At 44.8% G+C, this 25,896-nt stretch overlaps 1 protein-coding gene across 1 annotated transcript in view; it reads left to right on the top strand.

Moving 5' to 3' along the window:
• Positions 1–25,896, top strand: part of DHRS12 (dehydrogenase/reductase 12) — a 294,416-nt gene that overhangs the window by 110,776 nt on the left and 157,744 nt on the right. Inside the window, exon 5 of the mRNA XM_069639734.1 lies at positions 17,372–17,453. Coding sequence (XP_069495835.1) covers positions 17,372–17,453 — 82 coding nt within the window. The remainder of the gene's footprint in view (positions 1–17,371; positions 17,454–25,896) is intronic.

Here is a 25,896-nt window from a genome sequence, read left to right as displayed (position 1 = left end):
AATGGGAGAGACAATGATAGAAGTAAGTCTCACCTTTCTGGTAAAGATGATTTAAAAGCAAAGTACCACAGAGAATGATGTTGGCACTAAAACATCCTGAATATTTTGATGACGATATAGCTAAAGTGCCTGTCTCAGTGTGGACTACCGGACCCTATGACATGGGTCTCTTGAAGGAGCAATTCTACCAAGAGCCCGACAATATCCCATGTCCAGAGAGGCAGATGAGGGGATTTCTAAGACAATTTCTGCCATGATGGACCAGGGCATCTTGGTGACATCAGAGTCACCATGTAATATGTCAGTGTATCCTGTCAAAAAATCAAAGGGAGGGTCTTGGCGCTTAATTCAGGATTTAAGCCTAATAAATATTGAGGCAGTTACTTTTAGTCCCTAACCCGGCCACAATTCTATGTAATATACCCGTTGAGGCAAAATATTTCACAGTGATTGACTTGAAAAATGCGTTTTTCTCAATCCCGTTGCACCGTGACTCACAAGATCTGACATTCATGTTCAGACAAATGCATCTGAAAAGCATAAGGCTGCCACAGGGATACTGTGAGTCTCCGTCTATTTTCAACAGAGTCCTGCAGATGGATTTGAGAAATATTGCAATAGAAAGTGTTGTCTTACACTATGTGGATGATATCTTAATCTGCAGCACAACAGCAGAGCAATGCAGGCACAATTCTATTCAACTATTGGCTGAGAAAGGATATAAAGTTGACAAGGAAAAGTTACAATATTGTCAACAAGAAGTGCTGTACATAGGCCAGCTGATCTCACATGAAGGAAAGAAAGTGACCCCAGAAAGGGCTGAAGCCATACTTAACACGGCTAAGCCTCACACGATAAAGCAGATTCAGAGCTTTCTAGGCCAATGCAACTATGTGAGGGCATGGGTCTTCAACTACAGCTCTTATACTAAACCTTTACTTCAGGCCCTAAAGAAGGCCCAAGTGACGAAAGAAAAGATTGAATGGTCTGAAACAATGGAGAAGGGGTTTTCTGAACTCCAAAGAGCTATTTGTACAGCTCCAGTTCTCGGAACTCCCAATTATGCAGAGGAATTTTTCCTGTTTTCACACACAGATGGCAGCGTCATGACGGCAGTGCTCTCTCAAAGAACCTCCTTGGGGTACAAGCCCCTGGCATACTACAGTGGGCATCTGGACCCAGTAATGAGAGGCCACTTCCCATGCGAACAAAGTTTAGCTGCCGCAGCATTCGCCATAGAGAAGGCAACAACCATTGTAATGGGATGCTCCATGACGTTGTACGTCGAGCACTCATTATTTGCCATTCTAGAGAAACCAAACGGCACATTGACATCTCAGAGCTTCTACTTATGAAGTGATCATATCAAACCCATCGATTTAAATTGGTCCGATGTAAGGTACTAAACCCAGCTATGTTCATCGCAGAGCCAGTCACTGAGGGAGAGCCGATGCATGACTGCACGAATTATGAAGGATTCTATGATGCCTTGGCAGGAGGAGAGCTTGTCTTCATTGACGGGTCTTTGAGGATCAACCAAAATGATGGGCAAATATACATAGGCGTTGCTGTGATTTAAGCACACAGCGAATGGAGAGTTTCAAGTGCTTCTTGGTGCACAAATACTATCTCATTATTCAGCACAGGCTGCAGAATTATTGGCGTTGATACTCGCCATTGAGAATCACGCAGACCAGGAAGTAAGTGTACAGTGACTCCGCCTATGTGACATCAACCGTGCATGCAGGCTTAGCACCCTAGAAAAGGAGGGGCTACCTCCGAGCGGACAGCACGCCAGTGCAGCACGCAGCCCTATTGTATAGGCTGATTAAGGCACTACAGCTCCCAGTGGGCATAGTGGTCGTGAAATGCGCTGCCCACACCAAAGGGACAGATTTTATCTCTCGGAAATCAAGCAGCAGACACAGAAGCCAAGCAAATGGTATCAAAAAGAGAGATGGTTATGGCAGTGGAAGCTATCCATGCCATTGGACTAATGATGCTTACACAAACCGCACCTGAAGGTTATAACAATTTGGGGCAAACACAGTTCATGGCACTCCAAGGGGAGGCACCGCAGGAAGAGAAGAAACTGTGGAAACGTTGAGGGTGTTCTTTAAACCCCTCTGACGGTTTGTGTGACAAGACAGCACTGGTAAACCAGTAATACCTGTAGCCCTATTAAAAATAGTGCTGGAGCAGTTACAATACCCGGCGCATATGACAAAGGAGAATCTAGCAGCAATGCTCGCGGAAGACTGGTTCATACCGAATTTAGCTGAGCATGTTGCATTCTTTATGGTGAACTGCATAATCTGCCAGCAATTCACCGCTGGGCACACATTAAAGGTAATGAGAGGAGTCATCCCCAGGCTAAATGGGCCTTCTCAACACTTGCATGTCGATTACGTCGACATGATTCAAGTATGTAACGGGTACAGATACTTAATTGTTGTGGTGTGTCCATTCTCTAGATGGCTAGAGGCAGGTCCATGTACACACCCAAACATTACCTGCGTGGCCAAATTTTTTGTGAGGGGAAGTGCTCCCCAGGTGGGGGGGGTGTGCGAAGTCATGAGATCAGATAATGGCCCTCATTTTGTTAATGCAGTGTTCGAGCAGATCAGCTTGTTGCTGGGTAAAGCACAAGTTCTTGTCGGCATATCATCCACAAGGTAATGGGATCTGTGAGAAGCTCAACGGCTTGTTAAAGGAAAGAATAGCCAAGTTGAAACTTACTCTAAAGGGATGGTTTCAATGCCTTCCACTGGCACTGTATGCTCTTCAGAACCAACCCAGTTCCGACCGTTCTCTTACGCCACAGGAAGGAGAACTCCCCTGACACCCCGAGATAGAGCTAGATTTAATGCCCAACAGGAGAGGTTTTAGGGTCTGAAATGCAAAACTATCTGAGCTGTATGACCTCTTGCCTTACTGTAATTACAGACCAGCTGTAACGACGACGAAAAGTGTGGAGCGCAGCACAGAACACAGAAGGAGACACTGTGTCAGACTCGGTTCAAGGTTTACGTGTTCCACTCATCTTGCCTGAAGATGCCATCCTGGTGAGAAACCATACAAGGGAAAGGTGGGACGATCCAAGATTCAACGGTCCTTTTATCATAAAAGACTGCACTCCGTCCGCTGTGAAGCTACAGGGCAGGAGAGCATGGATTTTTCTCGCAGATATCAAACCCTACATCGGAGAAGGCCCCCTGTCTGCACCCCAACGAGAGGTATCGATGAGCAACGGGGATAAACCACAGCATGTGCAGACGAGAGCCATGATGAGGAAGGACGCATGACCAGCTAGTCAAAGACAAGGAATTTTTGTGCAAAAGTTGTGGCTTCATTTTGGACATTCCTCTAAGCAAAAAAGGGGATAAGGACATAAAAAAGGACACTGTGCATCCTAGTTGCAGGGTGAAGAAGAAAATTGCACGGGTAAGCCACAACATAGTCTGTTGACTTTGTACTTTGGACTGAGGCACTCTGAAGCCTTGATGAGAGACTACGCCAAATTTTGACCGAGGGCATTTACATTGGAATCCAATACAGTATCCCGATTCATTCAGCACTGAGACCCTATTTGGAAGCACCTATGGTGTCCCACAATGGACATCACAAAGGACGTGGTCACCTACTTCAACCTAGTGCTAAGATCATACCCGTCACTGGTAGGAAGACTCACAAGTGTCAGACTTTCTCCAAGACCCTGAAAATGAACAAATAATAAGGCAACTGCTTACTGTCATTGCTGAACAATTAATGATACTGCCTGAGTACAGTGAGAAAGAAGTAAATGTTCCCAACAAAGGCGGAAGTAAATGAGCTTGTCAACACACTGTTCTTTCGCATAATTGAAGACTGTCCAACCATTGACGGAAGAATGATGGACACACTCACATTTCTTCGAGATCCAGCAAATCCAGAACATTTGAGCCATCTTTTGAATAAGATTGTCATTTTGTTCGCACTCCACGCGACCGGACAGTTCAGACATTGTTTACATAAAGGAAAATACATATAATCCTTAACCCAGCAAGACATGACAAATGTCCTTGTCACCAGAAGACAGTAGATTGGCATACAACGTCTTCTTTCACCTCATTGAGAACTTTCCAGAGCTAGTGGGAAGACCAATCAATGTTGACGTACTTATATTTCTCGGAGATCCAGTAAAGTGTACCCAGCTAAACATGCTCTTGCATAGTATTATAGCTCAAATCAAAACTTCCAATCTCCATCGAGTCCTTGGGAGAAGATCGTGAAACTTTCTGCTGAGGGACAGATCGAGGGAGCAGAGTAAAGAACTCCAGTTGTTACATTGGTTGTTATTTTTCCCTATTTCTTCATACCGACCAGTGTACAACATGTCCTCAGGACTGAAGCAGATTCGGGGGGTGGACTGGGAACATGCTTACTTTGAACATGCACAGTAAAGTGGGCTCACTGAAGTATTACTTAAATTGATTTTCCCCATAGCCTAGCAAAAGAACTGTATCCGGAAATAAGAGACAATTGTCACTCGAAAGAGGGGGGTGGGGGCACTTGCAAACCCTCTAACAATTGCAAACGCCGTATTTGAAAAACAATATTGGTTAAGGAAATAATAACATTGACATTCGGCGAATAATTGAGATGGGGGTGCAGAGCAGAAACCTGGTCCTCCCACAAGCAGAGATGTACTCCCGCTTCTCTGGAAAGAAATGCTGTCGCCTAACTTATCGGAGCATACTGTACTTATGCATTGTATTTATCATTATTTTACTGTCACTAACGATCAGAACTGCATTCTTTATTGGTGCACGAAGCGTTTCAATTTCACTGCACCCACCTGATGATACGCACATGAAACCCACAAAAGCACCCAGACCTTATATAGTCATTCCAGTCCCTAGAAAATCTGATGATGGAGTAAATGAACTTGAAATGAACGTGATTAATAGTGATATACACCCACTTATGGTAACGAATGATCAGTAAAGCCGGAGACAGGGTCAGCATGAAATGAAGAAAAAACACTGACACTACACGCACACACACTGAATGCACACGAAACAGGCCTAGTGTCAATGACCGCAGAACCACAAACGAAAGTAAGCAGAGAAGATGAGACTGCCTGCCATAAAAATCTTCACAGAAGATGGTGTGAGAAAACAAAGAATTAAGAGAAAGACCAACAGAAGCAGTCATATCGGGAAACCCTTAAGAAAACAGAAACGGCCTCAGAAAAACTCTCCGCAAGGACACAAATGTTAGTAGACTTACTATTCCCGTACATGGCTAGAGCGAGGAAACTGCATGAGGAACTGAAAAATAAAACCACAGAAACTACATTACCCAGCATACATGTTCCAACACAAGGGAAAAGTACCAGTTCCACAATACAGCCATATACAGACCAGTGTCTGGCTGGTTGGAATGGGCATTTGCACGCTGCAGAGAAAAGATACATGAGGACCAGCAAAGAGCTGTCCGGCTCCTGTCCACTCAAAATAAAAATAAATAAAAAAATAAATAAAATGGCACAGATGAAGAAGCCTGCACCATGGGCCAGGATACCTCAGAACCCTCCAGCAAGAAAGAGCCAGATGCATTTAGAGATGTAATGGCAAACTATATGTAAACCTTAAGAATCAAGAGAAGTATGCATGAAGACGACAATGAACTGAACGATTACTTGGATAGCACAGCACACCTAGGTAACAACATTTGGTACCAGCACATGAAGGAAGTTGGAAGACGGAATTCCAAAGGAGAATTCTTCGTTTGTGCACTCTTACAGTGTAGCATGGGTAAGTCCAAGATCTTCGTGGCTGTAGAAATTGATGTCCCAACGGCACACTGTCTCTCACATATAGCAATGTGCCATACCAGAGGCCAGTTCATGGGCAGTGATGCCTCATTAATATGGGCAACAAACAGCTTATCCCGATGAAGATGATTATGTCCAGGCCATCAAGACAAGAAACGGAGCTCATACTAGGAACCATGTGATCCGGTTGAGAAGCCTGGAGTTAAAGGAGCAGGAATAAATGGGAAGTAAACCCGAGACTAAATAACCAAGGAAAAACTCCAGAGGAGGCTCAATTTTGGTAAAACAGAGTCCAAATGCAGATTTGGGGAACAGTGCTTTCACCAGATGGATGGGAGAAAGGAGTAGTGATCTGCAGAGCATGGATGGTCGTACGAGCCTGGAAGGAAGCAATTGAAAACTCCCAAAGGCTGTGCAAACCACTCTGGCCCAAACTTACAAAATTACTGACATGGGTCGAAGACAGAGGAGGACCCTTGCAGATAGTGCAAATAGAAAGCCCGAAATTATGCTTCAGGAACAATGGCACAAGAAAAATGGGGGAGAATCGGAACTGCGGACTAATTTTTGAGGCTCTGGGAATGAATCATGGGACTGCAGTGATAATGGATCATTATTGGGCATGTGGATCCAAAGCATACATCAGACTGCCAAAAAATTGGGGAGGCATATGCACAATAGTGAATGTCCACGTTCCAGCACTAGTGATCCTGAAAAGTGACCTGAATATTGACAGTTTTCCGAAAGCAGATGCTCACCTGAGGAAGAAGAGATCTGTGGAACCAATAACCTGAATGAAGAGGGAGAATGGGATCCCATTTGAACACAGGCTGTTCAGCCTCACCTCATCAGTGTTCACAATGATTTTCATGCCACAAATCCAAGTTGGAGTAAATACTAAATGGTTGCAGATAACCAGATGGGAGTTACTGCAGACCATCAACACGACCATAAAAGGATTCAATGCAATGAAGTAAGAGTTAAGGGCCATCCGACTGACTCTCCAGAACAGATACGTACTTGACATGATCACAGCTATGGATGGAGGAGTTTGTGCAAAAATAGGAGAATCATGTTGCACGTTTATACCTTCTTGCGACGAGGAAAATGTAACTTTAACAGAAGCTATTGCTATGCTAACAAACATGCAGATCCAAATGATCCATGAAAACGACGAAGTTGATGATGACAGCTGGTTTGGATCACTGTTTTCATGGGTTCCACAATGGATGGCGGATGCATTCAAATTCTTGGGAGCCCTGTTAGTGATGATATTAGGATTTTATGTCATCAAGATAATAATCTCGCAATGCCAGAAAACTACAAAGAAACGCATAGGGATGAAGATCATGATTGATGTCAAAACAGAATGGAAGCCCCGAGATCTGGCTGATGAAGAAATAAGGGGCTTTGTGAAGGCTAGCAAGCATGCACCAGAAGGCACAAAGTTTCTTTATCCCAGAAAACGCAGAAATTCTGAAGGAAAATGGATTTACTGCAGCCCAAATGGACAATGTCAGCTGATGACGTGGAACAAAGACGAACATGTAAGGACAGCAGGAACCCTGAAAGGAGTGATAAAAATATGGACTCCTAAGAGACACTACTTCAAACCCTCATGTACAAACCCAGAAGATGAAGAGGGGATCAACCCAGAAGATGAAGTGAAGATGAATAGAGAAGAACCAAGTAAGATGAATCCAGAAGTGGAAGTGGTCGATGAATCGCCCAGAGGGGGGAGTGTAGAGGAGGTCCCAAACAGAGACTGCACTCGAGTCACCCATTTTGAAGTACCAGGAACATTAACACCGAGATATGTGACATACGAGGAGCAAATAAACCAGCAGAGAGCCGCAGTAGGGCTCTGCCCAGTGCCTATCAGAAGAACAACACCTATTGAAGTACCAATAACCAGACAACCATGGCCAGTAAGGTACCCATTGAGAAAACCCTACCAGCAAATGAGACAAAATGAAGACTGCTCAACTACTGTACAGGAAGAAACCAAAAAGTCTTTAATGGAAGACGAATGGTGACTTCACGAAGGACTGGACTAATGCACCCATAGAAGAAATGACAACCAAAGGATGGCACGAAAAGACAAAACGCCATGAATAAGGATGTCGTGAACCTATAATAAGAAAGCGATGCTAGAATACAAAAGCTTAAAGTTGTAAGCAGGATGAAGACATTCAACCAGCTAATGTCTGTACATATGCTTGTAACTGCAAGAAAGCTGAGAACAGTGCAGCTTGCTATGCTTAGTAGAAGATGGACCACGGCAAGCGCCATTGTACACAATCTACCTCAAAACGAAGCACATATAAGTGCTAGTCCACTTTGCACTAAAAAGCAGAACCGACCCAGGTTACTTTAGGCCAAACGCAAGAAGATTCATATTCTAGCAGACACGAGGAAAGAAAGCTGAATCGAAACTCGGCAGAGGCAGCTCGTGCCAGAGAAGCCAAGGTCACATCAATATAAGCTATAAGCAGTAGCTACTTTTAATTGAAGCTAAGAACAGAATATCCTGCCTCTGAAGAATAGAGATAAGAAGGCGCAGGCAGGTGGCAGGTGAAACGAAAATCAAATACACAAATTGAAAGAAATTAGGCAAATCCATGGTGTGGTGGCACATGACCACCCGAGCTAGAAGAGGCACTGATTCACAACTACGCTTGGCACTCGCCCAGACAGATATCGGAACCTTTTCAGGATAAGAAGATGCAGTTTCGAGGCCAACTACACTGAACTAATTGACACATAACCTATACAGTGATGATTGATTGAAGAAAGGCAGGGTGAATTGGGGGGACACCCTGCACCTGGTTGACCGTTCTGTGTGCTGCTAAGCAAAGTGGAGATTTAGGCATGGGGTTGATGCCAACCCAATCGCAACGGACCAAATAATGTAGGGCCCTATAGTTAGTTAGAACCAATGAGACATCATACTTTTAGTGACGTCTACGGTAGTCCTTTTTGAAGGAAGGGCTTAGATGCTCACCTGACAGTGTTTACCCAATCCCCTCACTCTGTTACCATATACAGATATAGCACCTATCTTAGTTACCTTTTCCTAACCAATAGAATTGCATGTTAACTTTTGAGTGTTACACGTCAGATTATGACGCGCTTTGAGTATAAAAGTTATGTTTTGTATGAAGTCGGAGGGGGTTGAAGCGAGACGGACTATCGCATCACTGTTGATTTCCATGTTTCCCCGTTTTATGCACTTGTCATTAAACGGACTCCCCTTTGCCAAACATTGAATTGTCCTTATTGATTGGTGTTGGAGTAAGAAAACCTGCACCCCCATCCATCTCAAGGTGCAGCTATCTTGTCTTAAAGTACTGTGGAGCAAACCCTGACTCTATGGGCCGGCCGGGGGTCTCCCCAGTACAGGAGCGATACTGGTACGGTCCAGAAGATGGAGAGTGTAGTGGGAGCACCACAGAAAGGAGAAGGGAGCTTACTAGAAAGGGCATTGAGGGGATAGTACAAAATGAGCTCCCTGATCAAATTAAATGTTGAAGATGGAAAAGGCGGAGGAAGCGATGAAAGTTGTGGGATAATGCTTTCGGATGAAGAAGGGCATAAAAGTGAAAATGAGGATGTGGCAGTGGCCACACTAGGCCCTTCCACAAGTTCAGGACCAGAGAAGGAGAGGGTGGTCTGACATAGAAGAACCAGAAGGGAGAATGTCGGAACCTATAGCATACCCTAAACGTCCAAAGGGGCGATCACGTCATCTGGAAGAAACAACCCCATACGTAAACAGGTTGAGAACTTTACCACGGTGAAATAGAATTAGCATGACAGATGCTGCTGCAAAAAGCAAAGGGCGTGAATGGATTTGACTATAGTGCAAAATTGATGCAGTTCCCATATTCTAGCAAAGGGGGCAGGGGTTGCAATATATCATGGACACAAATTGACCAGGATAATTTGAGATGTAAATTGTTCAGGAGCGGGCAAATTAATTTATGAACTAGAGACTGGCAGCAGGGATGATGTTGGCAGTGGTTGACATAAAAGGCTTGCTTTCTGCCACCATTTGGGAGAGAGTGGTCGACATTCGGAAACTAGCTGGGTATCCCGGGGTGACAGCTCAGAATACGGCTCATGATGAAGCGCCATTTAATTGCAGAGAAGATGCATGGAGAGCGCTCAGAGTGCAATACTGCAATATGTCGGACATCCGTGCAATGGTGAAGCGCAAGATGTGCAATGACGAAGATCCTGTTGCTTATATTCAGGAGATTCCAGAACAATGACTCAAGAGAGACGAGGCAGCCAGGTAGCAAGACTACAGCCATTTTTCTATCATATATTTGTCGGGGGTTACCCAAGCCAGTGCAAAAGCAACTGAAGAAATTGGTGAGAATGGGAGCGAAGCCATGGCCCAAGATTCAATTAATCATAAGTTCACCATTGTAGATTAATGCAAGAAAATGCCGGAAAGAAACTTGATGAAAAAGTTAGAAGAAGCAAAGTTAAGGGGCCATGCTGACGAGTGGGAAAAGGGTGCCTACATGAAAGGCGCAGCACGCACAGGCAATGCTTGGAGGGAACTTTGCAGGAAGAGGAGAATATAATTATTGGCTGCGAGAAAGGGGTGGCGGGGTTTCAGGATCCACAAGGAGTAGGGTTTAATGGAGGACAGCCCAGGTCTGTAGGACAGCCTCAGCACTGTTGGACGTGTGGTAAAATGGGGCATATCTCCTGAGCATGTAGAAGCAGGGGAGGAATGCAACAGAACTGGCAGGACCCAAGAGGGGGATAACATATCCCACACCGTATCGTACCGTACAGAACCACCTGAATATTATATATGATCTCACACAGTATCAGACGCATGAGCCGCAAATACAGCAAGTCCCTATGCAGGCACAACAAACTTTGATGCAAGCGCCGGTACAACAGAATACTGTGGCGGCATGGAACGCAAATACAGGAGCACAGACACCTACGCCCAGAATAGGGAGTGTGACCATAGTGGGAGGAAACCCTTTCACTGGACAGAGTGTAATGTATACCCACAATAGGACAGCCCACAGAGTGACTTGATGTGGTCAATCCCATCAGTTACACCAGGCCCACAAGAGGAACCAGGGGTAGGAGTGACCATAGGTGACAAAACATTTTACTTCCTTGTAGATACAGGGGCAACCATGTCCTGTGTTAGCGAGGGGAAGTGCCCAATGTCGGGCATTGCCATGAATGCACAGGGCTTCTCTGGGGCCACACGTCTGGTTCTATTTACAGACTACTTACCCATCACGATCAAAGAACATGACCTGTCCATTCCACTGTTATATACACACAAGGCACCAACGAACATAATGGTAATGGACATGAGCAAGCTCAACATGACCATCTCCTTCACTGACTAAGGAATAGTGTGCTCCACTCTAGGGATTCATTACATGAATGCACAAGAAGTCAGATCAGTGTTGCTTAGCCAGAAGGTACAGCGAAGCATACCATTAGACACATCAGTGTTTCACTACGGAGTACACCTTTTGCTAGCATGGCTACCTGGGATAAGGGGGAAGACCTTACAAATACCCACAGAATTCTTATTCAGGACAGAGATACCTATGGATTACGAGGGGCGAGTGATTCCCTTAGAAATAGAGGAAGTCGTAGTGAGAGAAGAGAGGGTGATTGTTCACAAGACTGACGACAAAGGGAAAACACTGGCGGGCAGTGATGGCCCTAGATGAAGGACACGAATTAACTGATTTAGCAGACGAGGAACTATTTAGAGATGATGATTCAGATGAGATCATCATGTTCTTTTTAAGCCTTACTTATTGGATGAGAATTCAGAGCACGGAAATGCCGCAGAAAATGGAAATGAATTTTAAAAAAAAAAAAAAGACCGTCATTTCTCCGGGAACATTTGGCACTGGTACCAAGTAAACGGGACCAACAGTCCATATAATGTTGGCCTACTGAAAGGAGTAGGTGCAGTAACTGAAAACAGGAGCAATTCTACGATGAGTGAGACAGTATCCAATGTCAAAAGAAGTAGATGAGGGCTTTTACGACGGTTTTCACGCTAGTGCATCAGAAAATACTAGTGCCAATAGAGCCCCTGTTTAACACAGCAGTGTACCTAGTGAAAAGATAAACAGGGGGGCTGTCGATTATGCCCCCCTAAACAATATTGCTGAAGCGGAATTCCCATTGGTCCCAAACCCAGCAACAATATTGTGCAATATTCCATTCACAGCCAGGTATTTCACAGTGATCGATCTAAAGAATGCTTTCTTTTCATTCCCTCTTCATGTGAAGTCACAAGACTTGACCTTGTTTTCATATAGAAACTGGTAGTGGAAACCCACTCATTTACCCTAGGGGTACTGTGAGTCCCCCCTCAATATTCAACCTGGTCCTTCAAATGGACTTAGGAAAGATGCACATTAACAGCGTAGTAATCCGGTAAGCAGGTGACATTCTTGTGTGCAGTGAGATGGAGGAACAATGCAGAAAAAACTCCATAACATTGCTGACCCTCTTGGCAGAAAAGGGGTATGAAGTGGACAAGGAAAAACTTCAATATTGTCAGGAAGAGGTCTTGTATGTTGGCCAGCTCAAATCCCAAGAAGGCGGAAAAGTGACCTGAGAGAGCAGAAGTGATTATGGAAACAGTTGCACCAAAAACAGTGAGGGGGGAAATGCAACCATTTCTGGGCCTTTGCAACTACTGCAGGGCATAGGTCTTTGATTACAGTACATTCGTTAGACCCCTTCTAAAAGGACTGAAGGAAGCTCAGAAAGATGACAGTAACATAGCCTGGACAAATGAGATGACAGAAGCTTTCAATGAATTATGAGGCAATATGCACGGCACGCATTCTCGGAATCCCTGATTACAGTGCAGAATTCGTCCTATATTCCCATTCGAATAGAGTGGTAATGACCGCATTGCTCACACAGAAAACTACCTTGGGACACAACCACTAGCAAATTGCAGCGGGATCTTGGATCAAGTCATGAGGCCATTATCCTTGTGAACAATCATTGGCTGCAGCAGCTTTTGCAATTGAGGAATTTCAATTCCAGCGCAAAGGACACCAGTAACGAAGTACTGGCGGCTGGCATTATCTGTACAATAGATGGGCACACCAAAATAAAGATCCCTGGCTTGAATAAACGCCAGTAAACTTGTGAGGAAAAGCCTTGCTGGAACCACTTTTCAGGAACACGAATAAAAAGCTATACAAAGACGGAAAATAAGATACAACACAGCCAAGCATGGACAACCCCATGCTACCCAGCCAGACGTGCACATGTCTAAATGAAATTGCATGATATTTGAACACAGGAACCCACACGAGGAAGATGAGAACAAACACATTTGTAATGATGAAGGCTGTTGTAATAAGAGCACCATTCAGCAGCCCATGAGGCCAAAACACTGTTGTGTCGGCAAACTGATAATATAGTAGTGCAATATATAGACACTGCTCAACAAGCCGAGTAAAGTAATAAGGGCTTTAATTTGTGAATACACAACGTTCTACAATAGAATGCACATGCAAAGTACCACACTTTCCCTCCTTTGTATCACTCTGTTTTTTGTCTTGTATGAATGACTTTTAATTACTTATTTTTGATACATGAATTGTACATATTAAAAGGTGTAGAGAACATTTCAGTGGGTCTAGGTTTATGCAATCGCCCTGGTAATTTGTGTTGGATTTGTATTTATATCTGGTTCGTTCGTTTTTAAGTATAATGTATCTAAATCTCTCCAGTAATCGCCACCCTGATATGAGATGTCCATTGTCCTTACAGGGCTATATTCGAAGCAGCTGTTTGTAGGCAACCTCCCAGACACGGGTTTGACCACTCCCCAGGGGGATCAAACAAGGTTTTTAATGGGCTGAGTCCCATATGGTGATTGTGGGTACAAGCAGGCCAGGCGGCGAATACACGTGTTCTTGTCATGCATGAGTCACTGCTCACAGAGTTGACCATGACATCCAATGCTTGTGACTAATTGTGTAACCTCAGTAGCCACCTTGCCATGGCTTGTGTTTAGGTTGTATTAACTGATACCAGGCTGCAAGGATGCACAATTATAACATTTTTAACCCGAAGTGAAGACTCTTTAAAAAGCCATCTTTGCCTGTGGTAATTTTGTGCTCCAGCAGCTGTGTCCAGGAATACAGATAGATGTGACCTTTGAACTTACCCTGCTGCCACTGCAGCAAAGCTGCTAGGGCTGTTGGGAGGTCCTAGTAATGTACATAATGATAATGCTGTGTTTTTTATATAACGCTTACGCCTAAGTGTATAGCATAGAACATATATACATACAATATCAGCCAACTGAAGTTGGTACTCATTTGTCGACCTTCGGAAGGATGAACGGCTGAGTTGGCCTGCTGGGATTCCAACCTGCGACCTGCAGATCACACACAGATCACAGCAATGAGCGCTAAACCCGCTGAGCTATCTTACCGGCTCAAATTTGTTCTTACTTTTTGACATGTAGCATTATGAAAGTGGGGTCTGATTTGTAGATTCTGCTTTCAGAAAGGAATTGCCTGCATCATTATCTTTTCCATAAAAATCGTGAAAGCTCAGGCTATCCCATCCTCCCCAAATAGCAGTCCATCACATTCAGATAATCGCAACATTGAGAAATAAGACAGAAACCCTTTGTGGTATGGCTTATTCATCTGAACTGACCACAGCACAGTCCCCTGAGGCTAGGATACTATGCCACAATCTGGGCACTTACACAGAAGGGCATGCACACCAGATTGACAACATCAGAGGGACAAATAGGAAAACGGCCTTTTAAGGCTGCTAACTCGCAACTAACCAGTAATACGCGATAAACAAGAGAATGCTTAGTCCGTACAAGTCGTTTTGGACTACCACAAGCCTTGAACTTAAATCAAAAGAGCACCAGTAACGAAGCAGCCAGGACATGGCCATTGGTGTAATTTTAGCGGGAGGGGGACACTGGTTTTTGTCCATCCCCAACTTTCGTGGCACACCATTTTGGCCCCATTCATTTGTCGGGGGCACCTTTCATTTAGATGTCATGTCCCCCTTAACATTTTCAGCAAATTTACTCCGCTGGACATGGCTCCTTTCCAGCCACGAACTAACTCCTCAAGTACTACCCTTCTATGCCTATCAGCAAAAAAGTGCATGGCTGCAGCCCAGCCGCTTGAACAATCCCCAATTACACGCTCACCTCTCTTCACTTTGTCAACCACACAGCCAGAGCACAACACCCACAAAGCACCCGTGCTCTCTGGATGAAACCTATTGGTATACCATGGGCACCTGCAGCTCACCTCTAGTAGCACCAACCAAATGTGACCTTACTCTGATAGAATCTCACACAGAAATAGCGGGTGCTTCAAGTCTCCTGCATTCACCCCTAAGGGTTTGCATCTTTCCCTTCTCTCCACAAACTCCAACCTCCTCGCTTGCAGAACTGAGCACCAAGAGGATGCCAAGGTGGCAGAGGTTGTACTGCAAAAGACCCAATTAAATTGCAATAGACCGCTACCTCTGAAGCATGTGTGTATTTGTATCTAGGTGTATATCGCGCAAGCCTATCTAGGAAGCAGTGGAGCCCTGCCTACACAAGTAATTTGGGGTTAAGAGGAGTATGGAAGGGGTGGTTGCAAGTTATAGTTGCTTGGATATCCCAAATTACAGGGGAGGTGTAATCCCTGAGTAGCAGGTTCTACGTGACTCCCCTGCGCCCCCCCACCCCTGCGCCTCCCCCCACCCCCTGTAATTCCCTGAAGAGCAGGGTCCTGAGTTCCTTCCTGCACTGTAGGGGCTTTGCAAGGATCCTGATTGAGGTAGTGCTCCAGAACGCCGGGGTGTAACAAAAGAAACGCCTGATTCGTGGTTTTCCCTTTGCCTGACAGAATATTCTTGAGCCTGCAAAGGACTTAGAGGAGTGCATCCCACCTGATGCTGTGAACACCGGTCAGTAGGGCATTCCTTCAGTCGAGGTGGGAGTTTGTCAGGATCACTTTTCGAGAAATCCTCTGGTGGGAAGAAGGGTTTCATCTTCCACGTGAACGTGATATGGCCTTTTTTTGTTGCTATGTTACCCGGAGCAGAGATTGCCATCAATAATGAACTGGAGTGGTTGGGGGGGGCGGGTGGGGTGAATCTGCCGAGGCGCGTGCCTTGGATGGCCTCCTGTTTAGATGGCTAACTTGGAAGGATGGATTCCGCTTTGGATGCACGGAGTTTCAGATAAGTGCTTGCCATCTTTGTGGGTAAGCCTCCTCTACTTATGGACACACACAACCAAATTGAAAGTCGGCCCGCGGGCCCCGCTGGCATACATTCTGGAATTGCCCTAATGACTGTTCTCTGGGCAAAGCCAGACTGAGGCAGTTTTCCTAAATGCTCCTGGGTGCCATTGATGTTCTGGCGTCTATTGGAGTATTTAATGTACTAGGCTATAGAAACAATTGTAAACCGAATTTTGTAACTCGATTTTCCAGAATGCTGTTCAGTAAAATGCACAATTTAAATGCATTATTTTAAAGGGACACCCCACCACCCGTGAATCCCCGAATGTGGTATGGGCTTGCTCATTGTGCTTTCAGGGGCCAATTCAGGAAAAAAAAACACATTTGCACCGCCATTTTAAAACCAACATTGGCAATGGCAACAGTTTGGGTTTTGTGTAGGCATGGGAATGGCACTTGGCTGGCATTAATTGGCCATTGGTGGTAGGAGGTGCAAAATGGTGCCAATACCTGGACATCTAATAGCAGTACCTGGCACGTGCCTAATGCGTATACACCAGCCAAAATTGTTGCCTTTGCCAATGCTTGTTTTTAACAGGACTTCAGTGTGCAGGACTGACATAGTGCTTTTAAGTAGAGTGGCTGAAGACAGACCTGGTTTAGACATTTGTATTACACCAGTAGCGTATTTACAGCCCCAATTAAGTCGCTTTGAAAAAACATTGGCAGGCCCCACGAGTATTAAGCCTTGATTGAAGCGAGCGGAAAGCGTTTCCATGGGAAGATATTTTGGGTGGAGAGGGGCAGGAACTGGGTGGGAATGGCCATAGGGATTAGCATGGCCATGGCAGTCAATGGGTGGGCAAATGACCAAACCACACCTTCAAGCATTGTGTCCCCTCCACATATGCGATTTCTTCCCACCTCTACTCTAAAGCGGTAGTTTCGGATGCGACACCCAATAGCCCAAACTAAAAATCACCAACCGTCACTGCAATGCTGTGTTCATTATTTTTTAACGTTTTAAGTGATGTTCTGCAATAATAACTACAATTGACTGGGTTTATAACCAAAACGAAAAATGTAAACAAAACAAAAGCATTTAAAACCCGGTTATTATTAACTTTTAAATTCCAGTTGTTTATTGTAATTCAAGCATTTGTAAACCAGTGTAGGCCTTGGTACAATGTGATGGGGCTGAAGAAAGATGCCCCTTTAGAAAACTATTTATTACATGGTGTTGTGGCTCTGTTGACGTCAAAGTTCGCACATTATTTTACAAAAATGCTCTTTTTTACAGATTAATAATGCTGGGTGCATGGTGAACCAAAGGGAACAAACTGAGGATGGATTGGAAAAGAATTTCGCTACGAACACATTAGGTAATTAAAATGTACATATTTATTCTTAATGAGAAACTGCGCTCACCATATGGTACTCGCACTGCTTCTCAAACGTCACGAAGCAGCCACGAGCGCTTGCGATTTATGGAGCCGGATTTCGGTCTCTCATGAAAGCGATGTGTTTGAGTAATGTTTCCTGAAAAACGTCCTTCAGAAAGTCTTTGCGGTATGAAAATGACATTATGCACTATACAGTCTGTGGCCCATCGTGGCAGTGGAGTGCTGCTTTGACTGTGTGCCATTTTATTTTTTTTCAGTGAAGGTTGCAATCTTCACCGGCCTCCTAATGCTCATTGCGGTGGTAGGCGAGGCTGTGAAAGAGTGCCTGGCCTCTCTCTTTTAGGACGGTTGTGGTCACGTTGCCTCGTGATGTAATTGAATGGCTTGACAGGCGCGCTTCATTGTTTCAGGAGATTGCTTTCTACGTTTTATTGTTGGAGAAAAAGGTGCTGTTTGTTTAGTGGTTATCTGCCGGTCCTGAAGAAACGCGCCGAGCCAGGATGGACCGTTTCATTATTCAGAAAGGGCGCAGGAGATGATCCTTTTCTAAGCACCGCAGCTTCCAGCCCTTCACTTGGCGCAAAGCTGCAATAAGATGGCCGCGGTCTGTTACTTCACCTGGGTTCAGATCATTGTGACAAGAGGATTCTTGGTGTAGGGCAGGCAATGCGTTTCAAACCACACATTTGAAAGTATTAACCTTTGACAATATAACCGCCACATACATATCTTGAAAGTGCAACTGAATACATTCAAAAACACAAGTCCAAATGTAATTAATATATTCTGGTTGAAAGATAAATGGGACAACTAAGAAAAGACTTCCGGCTGCTCCCCTCCCGCCACACCACTCTTCCCTGTTCTTATTGCCATATCCTGCCGTCCAATAAATACTTAACAATGCATTTAACATTGAAATGAGGTTCCCCTGCTCTGCCCTCGCATCCCTTTCCGCTTTTCCAAACTATTAGTGCTATGACGAAGTCCCCTGCCTGACCTTGGGCATAGATGGTGGGGGTGTTTGGAGGGGCTAGTGGCCCGCTTCAAGCTAGCGGATGCTGGTTTTGGGGGGCAGAGTATGGGGATCCCCATACCGCCTCCCCTGAATCACTGCAGTAAGGCAGGGCCACTCGCACCTTTCCACCTCGCATGATGGGAAGGGTCTTCAAGGGGATAGTCCCAAGAGCGATCCCCTCGTACCAACCCTAGCAGGGACACTAAGGGGACAGTCACCAAGGCCTCCACCCTTTCACCACCCATACCCTTGCCACTGACTAGAATAAGCAATGAGGGTTTATTCAGATTTGTAGAGCGCACGTCAGCCCGGGGGCATCGTGGTGCTTGTTACAGACATATCTTGGTTACAAATAATACAATACAAATAATACAATATTAACAAAATACATTATTTACAGTGGGAAATATGGTATATGTACAAATAGCAATGCAGTATAGTTACATGGATTCGCAGGGGTCACATTATTGTGCAAGGAAAGAGGTCTTCAGTTTCCTACGAAAAATCGGGAGCGAGTTTTCTGCTCTAATGTCTGCAGGAAGAGCGTTCCAGGTCTTGGCGGCAATGTAGGGGAAGCTTAGGCCACCGCCTTTGGCTTTTTTGATGCGTGGGATGCAGAGTGGGTTGGTGTATTGCGTCCTGGTGGGACGGGCGGAGGAGGGTTTGGAGATGGTCTCTGATAGATAGGAAGGGGCAGATAGAGAGAGGCATTTGTGAGTGAGGGTGAGGATTTTGTGTGATCCGTTCTTTGACCGGGAGCCATTGGGTTGAATGTCTGGCATGGGAGATATGCTCTCTTCTTGGGATGATGAGAGCGGCCCGGAGAGCATTGTTCTGTGTGACTTGGAGTCCGTTTAGGTTTTTTGCTGATGTGCCCGCTAGGAGGGCATTGCAATAGTCCAGTTTGGCTCCAATGGTTGCTCTGGCTATGGAGAGGCAGTTGGGTTTGGAGAGGTAAGGCTTGATGGCGTTTGAGTTTAGTGGTATGCGCAGATGAGGAGGTGATTGCGCTGACTTGCCTGTTCATAGATAGAGAGAGGAGTCTATGTATATTCCCAGTGTCTTTACCGCTGTGGAGACGGGGGATGATGGAGTTGTCAATGGAGAAGTTAGCGTACAGTATGTCCAGTTTGTCTAGGGTGCTCTATTGACCTAATATCATGATTTCCGTCTTGTCTCAATTTAGGCAGAGGCCATTTACTGCCATCCAGGCCTGGATGATGACGTAGATCGAGTGGAGTGCCTTTGTGTCGTCGTGGTATGAACCTGAGAGGGGTAGAAGTACTTGTGTGTCGTCCGCGTAGTTCGTGTATGTGATGCCATAGGAGTCGAGTTTGTCAAAAAGAGGTTTAGTGAACAAGTTGTAAGGTGTGGGTGCAGTGCAGGAACTTTGAGGGACCCCGCAGTGGATTGTCGTGGGGGTGACGTTGGCGATGTCCGAGAAGACTTTCATGGCTCTTCCCTCTAGGAAGGAGGTGGCCCATAGAGCTTATTCTTTAGAAAAGTTGGCAGAGTGTGAGGTGAGGGTCTTGTGGTCAACTAGATCGAAAGCTGCTGAGAGATCTAGAAGGAGCAGGAGAGCTGGCTTGCCCTTGTCCATGATTTGGGTGATCTGATTCTTTAGGTCCTCCAGGGCTGTTTCTGTGCTGTGTCCTTTCCGGAAGCCTGATTGCCTCGTCCCAAGGATGGAGTGGGTTTCCAGAAAGTGCTGGATTTGGCAATGTGCGGCTTTGTCCAGTAATTTCAGGAGGAATGGCACTGTGGTTATTGGTCTGTAGTTGTTCGGTTGTAGGGGGTCGAGGGTAGGTTTTTTTTAGGAGGGGCCGGACCCAAGCCTCTTTGAGGCTAGCTGGGATAATGCCTGATTTAAAAAGACACATTGATGAAAGCCGTAAAGAGCGGCGCAAAGCAATCTGCGCAGTCTTTGACAAGTTTTGGTGGGCAGATATCGCCTTTACATGGGGAGGGTTTGAGATTTTTTAGTAGATTGATAACTTCTGTTTCAGTGACGTCCCTGAAAGAGAAGTCCAGTATGGTGGGCTTGGATGAGGAGGGTGAGGCGTTAGAAAGCTTGGTACCTGTCTGTCTGTTGAGGTAGTGCTTTGCAATGGTCTTTGATTTTTCTTTTGGAGAAGGTCAATTTTGTGTAGCATGGCCGTTTGAATGCTGGCACACCATGCTTCATCTTCGATTATTTCATCTGGTGTATTTGGGGGGGGGGGAGAAGATGAGCTCGTTGAAGATGGCGAGGATCTCTTTAGTGTGCGATTTGACATTAGAGATTCGTGTGTTGAATGCGTTGGCTTTAGCAGCAGTGATAGCTGATATATACACCTTATGCAAACTCCTTCCCATAAATTGGATTCTTACAGAGCCATAGCCAAAACTCCAGCGTAGGAAGGGAAGCCTCCCACTATTTTCTCTGGCATGGACGCCAGAGAAATCTTTTTTATTTTTTTCTTTGTGACCTACTCATGCAACCTGCAGAAGTCCAGCGGTTACAAAGTCACTTCTGAACAATGAGTGATTTACACCGAATGGGTAAACTGAGAAATAAACATCATTCTCTCTGTCACGAGGATTACCCACTTGCAAATTCACACAAGGCAGGTAGAACTAATGTTGCAAAATTCCTCCCCTGCCGCCAAGACTTTTTCGGACTCCATATTCGCATGTAGGGAGAGCGCAGAGGCTCAGACACACACATGCAATGACACCAGAGCTTCTAAGGAAAGGGAGTGAGACTATACACCTACACATGGCCCTTCTGAAATGTAAGATGGTGGCAGGCCTTCATGTAACCTCTGGCCGGCAATGTTTCAAACCATATGACCACCAACTGAGGTTCCAATTACAAACCAGAATAGAACTCGGTACAGAGGTGTCCTTTGTATTCATTAGCGGTACCTCAGGGCAGTGGAGAGCCTAGTTTCGAAAGCAGACAGCTTAGTCTGCTGGTGTGGGGAGTTAGAGGAGTTTAAGGAAGAAGTTTGACAGAGTGGCAAGAAAGAGGAGTGCTGAGAGGAGAGAGTTTAAGGAGACGAGAGGTGTCATCTCAAGGAGTAGAGTTGTTGTGAAGGAGGTTGGAAAAAATGACTTATCAAGGGAGGTGGGCGTTTAGGTGTAAAAGGTGGGCAATCAACGAGAGTGTGAGTCGGGGAGAGGCTGGAGGAAGTAGATAAATGAGGCCGAAGGAAGAAGTTCACATCAAGGAGAAAGAGTGCCCCCCCCCCACCCCCTGGTGGAGGAGAGCTGTGCGGAGGTTGTAGAGCAGTTGATGCCAACAAGAGGGATATGGATGACAAACCTCAAAAGAACCACTGGCCAAGAAGTGGGAGGAGCTAAAGGCCCTTAACATTGGTGATCAGGAGAGAAGAGCTAGAGCCAGCAGATTGAAACCACCCTCTGCGTGCAACAACTCTTGGGTCATCAACCAGACAGCCAAACCAGTCCAGATCCGGGACAACGCCTAGAACTTTGTCAGTGACTCTATTTCATTTTAACTTTATTTTACAAGAGACTTTCAAGAGGCGTAAACTTTCATTTAGTGATACAAAAAAAAACACCCCAAAGAGGATTTTGGGAGAGGGCCCTGTGTCGTCAAGCTAATTTCGGTTATTTTTGGTTTACATTAGTGACCTTCATCTTACACATAGATTTACATACATTGGCTTTACCTGTATCATGTATTACCCTGTGTGCCAATACATCTTAGAGGTTTGGTCTAAAACGTGGTCTTGTGTTCCGCCACTTTGTACACTACACTGTGACCGTGCCCTCAAGTCCTTAAAAAATAATGTTTTGGCTCATTCAAATGGTGGAAAACCCAGTTGCCCATCGTTGCCACATGGCCGACCCAGATTGTTAAAAGAATGTGTTGTGGCTTGAACATTTAAGACTAATTGTAATTTCCAAACGTCTATAGTTCAGTTTGTTTTTTGAAGACTTCTGTTTGGGTACTCTGGCCTAATTTCCGTTTTCAAATTAAGGATCAAGTAATTTTCTTCAGGATCAGTAATCTATTTGAAACTGACATTCTTTTAGTACATTAGCATCTGTCAAGTTGAACAAAGCTCCAAAATGTTCTTAATCTATAAAGACCAATAACCCTTTTGGCCATCTCAGATTTTCTTTTTTCAGTATCTCTCGACAGTGATATATCTTTATTTTCCTTTTTTCCCCTTTCAGATTCCGTGAAATTTTAACAATTTCCCTTTTTTAGAGGTGCCACTTTCTGTGCTCTACTACAGTTTCACCTACACCTACGATATGCTTTTCTTCACATATTATTAGTACTTTCAGTAGCTCAAACTGGCAATTCATTGTATTTTGTTTTTCCTGCGTTTTTGCATTCATTCTTTACATGATTATGAAGAAAAACTGAAATTGAAGAACTGACGGGTGTGGCACCTGATCAAGGAAAATTTCAACCAATCACAGCAATATTGTCTTTGGCTCCAACAGCAGCATCTAAGGTTTGCAAACTGACAAACGTAAGACTTATGATTATGTGTGATGTGGTTAACCATATGGACATTGCGTCAGTTTCTCAGAATCTGTTCTTCCAGACATTTCATGCATTTTCTACATAAAAAAAAAAATTCAATTACCTCAAACTATGGAGCCAAAAATCAAAAAATATGCTATTGTCAAAATCGTTCTGAAGGTATAAATTGTCTGACATTTTGTCAGAAGTCCACATTGTCTTAAGTCAGTTTCTGTGATTATTTCACCTATTCTGAAAACAATTTGTGGAAAACCGCTCTCTCCTTGTGCAACAACTCGCTGCACGCAAAAGAATAATCAATGCCGTGGACAATACCTTGGACGTGTGTGATAAATACTGCATCTAGAGAATTTACAGCACCTGTTCACAGGATCATTAGTGATACCTCACCAAGAAATAAAGCTGGATATGGCACTGTTATATTCACCTCTGTTAGAAAATACTACTGATTAGCACGTCATTGGAGATGACCAAGAATATGAAGAGCACTTTTAAAGAGGAAACATTTGTAAAATAATGGATGAATGGAGCATTTTACAGCATACATTTTGTTATAAATTGGGAAAAACTTGATATAATTTGCAATTGGTTTGGTATGGTAGATGAACAAATCCAAAAGATTCCAGGTCACCAACAGTAAATGGGAACTGTGATGAATCTGATGATGTTGTCACTCCTTTCTCTGAGGGCAGCCTCTGGTCATGTGACCAGGGGACAGCAGCTGCTACCTCATACTGACCCTGGGGGGGAAGGGGGGCTATTTGAGGGAGAACCACAAGCGGGGAGGTGACCCTCGGGGAGGGGGGGACCGCACGGGGGGGGGGTTGACATGTCGTCAGGTGAGACATGGTATCCTCCTTTCCCTTATAGGGACACTTATATGCCCCATGGCATACTGTCATAGTGCCATTTGACAACTTACAAAGTCTACAGTACTCTTCGGTATTAGATAATGAACAAATGAGGAAGAGGCAAGGAGCAATGATGATTACTCCCAATGAGAACCAATCCCACTCAGTCTGGTAGCTGGAAGAGTCTGATTGGCCCGACACAGTTTAAAACCATGCCAGGAAGAGTATGTAGTTGGTTATCTTCACCCTGTTGCAGATTGAGGACGCCGCAAACATGGGAGATCTGACCGGCTAGGTGTTGCCGGGAAACCCAAGCTGTCACATTGACAGGCATGTAGAGTAACGAGGAGTACGTTGACTGGCGGCAGTGCAGAGACGGGGCAGCAAGACGGAGCGAGAAGGCAGCCTGGTGAGCAGCGTGCTCAGGGAAGCTCTGCAGAGGCTGTGGCAAAGCAGGAGGAAGCAAGCCGTGCTTCATGACAGCCGAACAAGCTATGATGCCAATGAGAGCCGAACGCCTGCCGGAGGTGTCTGCAGGGTCGGAGAAGCACCCGATTCGGGGTCAGGAACGCAAACTGTAGGAAAAGAACTGGTGAGACCAGGAAAAGGGTTGGGACACTGAAGCACTGCCGGCCAAAGTAACGGAAGGCCTAGACAATGGGACTGGGGTCTGGGACCCACAGTGCAAACTTAGGGAAGACCAAGAAGGGAAAACCAGAGGGATATTGTGTATTAAGACCTGGCAGGAGAGTATATCAGGTACTTTATGTATCAAAGTGAATGAACAAATTAAGAGAATTGGGCACACGTTGTGTAAAGAAACAGCATTTGAGAAGTCCTTGCAGGAGAGTCTACCAGGTGAACCCAAGTTTGGGGAATGAATTGCATAAGAAAATCCCAAGGAAGACAAGTGCCCTTAAGATTGTGAATTACATGGAAGGTGGAAAGAAACCTGGGGAAGGTAGTCATTTCCTCGGGAGTTGATTGCGACACCAAAAGGAGGGAGCTATCCTCTTGGTCTACAAAGAACGTGATTATTCTTTTTGAACTTTTGTTTTGGTGAAGAGAAACCTGGGGGGCAGTCGTTCCCTGGAACTGTGAATATGAACCATTTGAGACTTTGTTGGATATACACCTTTTTGTTGGATTTGAACATGTTGTGCACTTTCAAGCCCAAAGGCAATATCCTTTACACCGTAAAACTTTTAGAATCCGAGGGCTAGGATAGGATTTCGGAAACAGGACATTTTTGCTTTGGACATCTTGACTAAGGACAGACCGTTAGTTTTGGTTGAGGTAGGGAAATATAACCTAGATTAGGGATGGTGAGGCATTTTCCAACCCTTTTATTGTTTAATAAAACTCACTAAAAACATGAGTTCTGTGTCCTCCGCATATCATTCCTTACTCCTCACAGAACATTTTCCATCCATCCTCATGTCTGCTCCCACAATATATGCCAGCACTGTTACCGTAAAACACTTCATGCCTGTGCCCACAATATATGTCCGTATTCTGCTACCGTAAGAAGGCATGGTCATGCTGTTTGTTCCAATATGTTAGTATTTCCATTGTAATAAAATGCCTGTTGGCTGTGCCTAGTGATGCTAGTAATGCAACTGTAATATTTCCTTTTTATGTTGGCTGTGCCAATATGCTCCATAACTGCTAAAGTGGAAACCCCATTCATGTTGGCTGTGTCAAATAATGCTAATCCTCCCTATATAAGAGACATTTGAATGCTGGTTGTGTAATATATGCCAGTATTGCCAATTAAGAAAACACTGTCTCCTGTGCCTAATGCCAATATCCCCACTGTACGAAGAGATGTTAAAGCTGGCTGTGCACAGTGTATGCCAGTTAATTATGTACACGTCATTCATGAGGTTGTCTGCCTGATATAAACACTGTATGAACAGTAGGCAAAAATATTTGTTTCATGTCCTTGAAACAATAACTGATACAGATGCCATGTCCATAAAGGGGTGTGGGGGAGGTGGGGGGAGGGGGAGTGCTGCAGCTTTTAAATAAAACTCAACCAGAACTACC

This window comes from Ambystoma mexicanum, chromosome 7q (assembly GCF_040938575.1).
Source record: "Ambystoma mexicanum isolate Mex_15411 chromosome 7q, UKY_AmexF1_1, whole genome shotgun sequence".
NCBI lineage: Eukaryota > Metazoa > Chordata > Amphibia > Caudata > Ambystomatidae > Ambystoma > Ambystoma mexicanum.
Note: the sequence above shows the minus strand (reverse complement) of the source record. Positions and strands in the feature narration are given on the sequence as shown.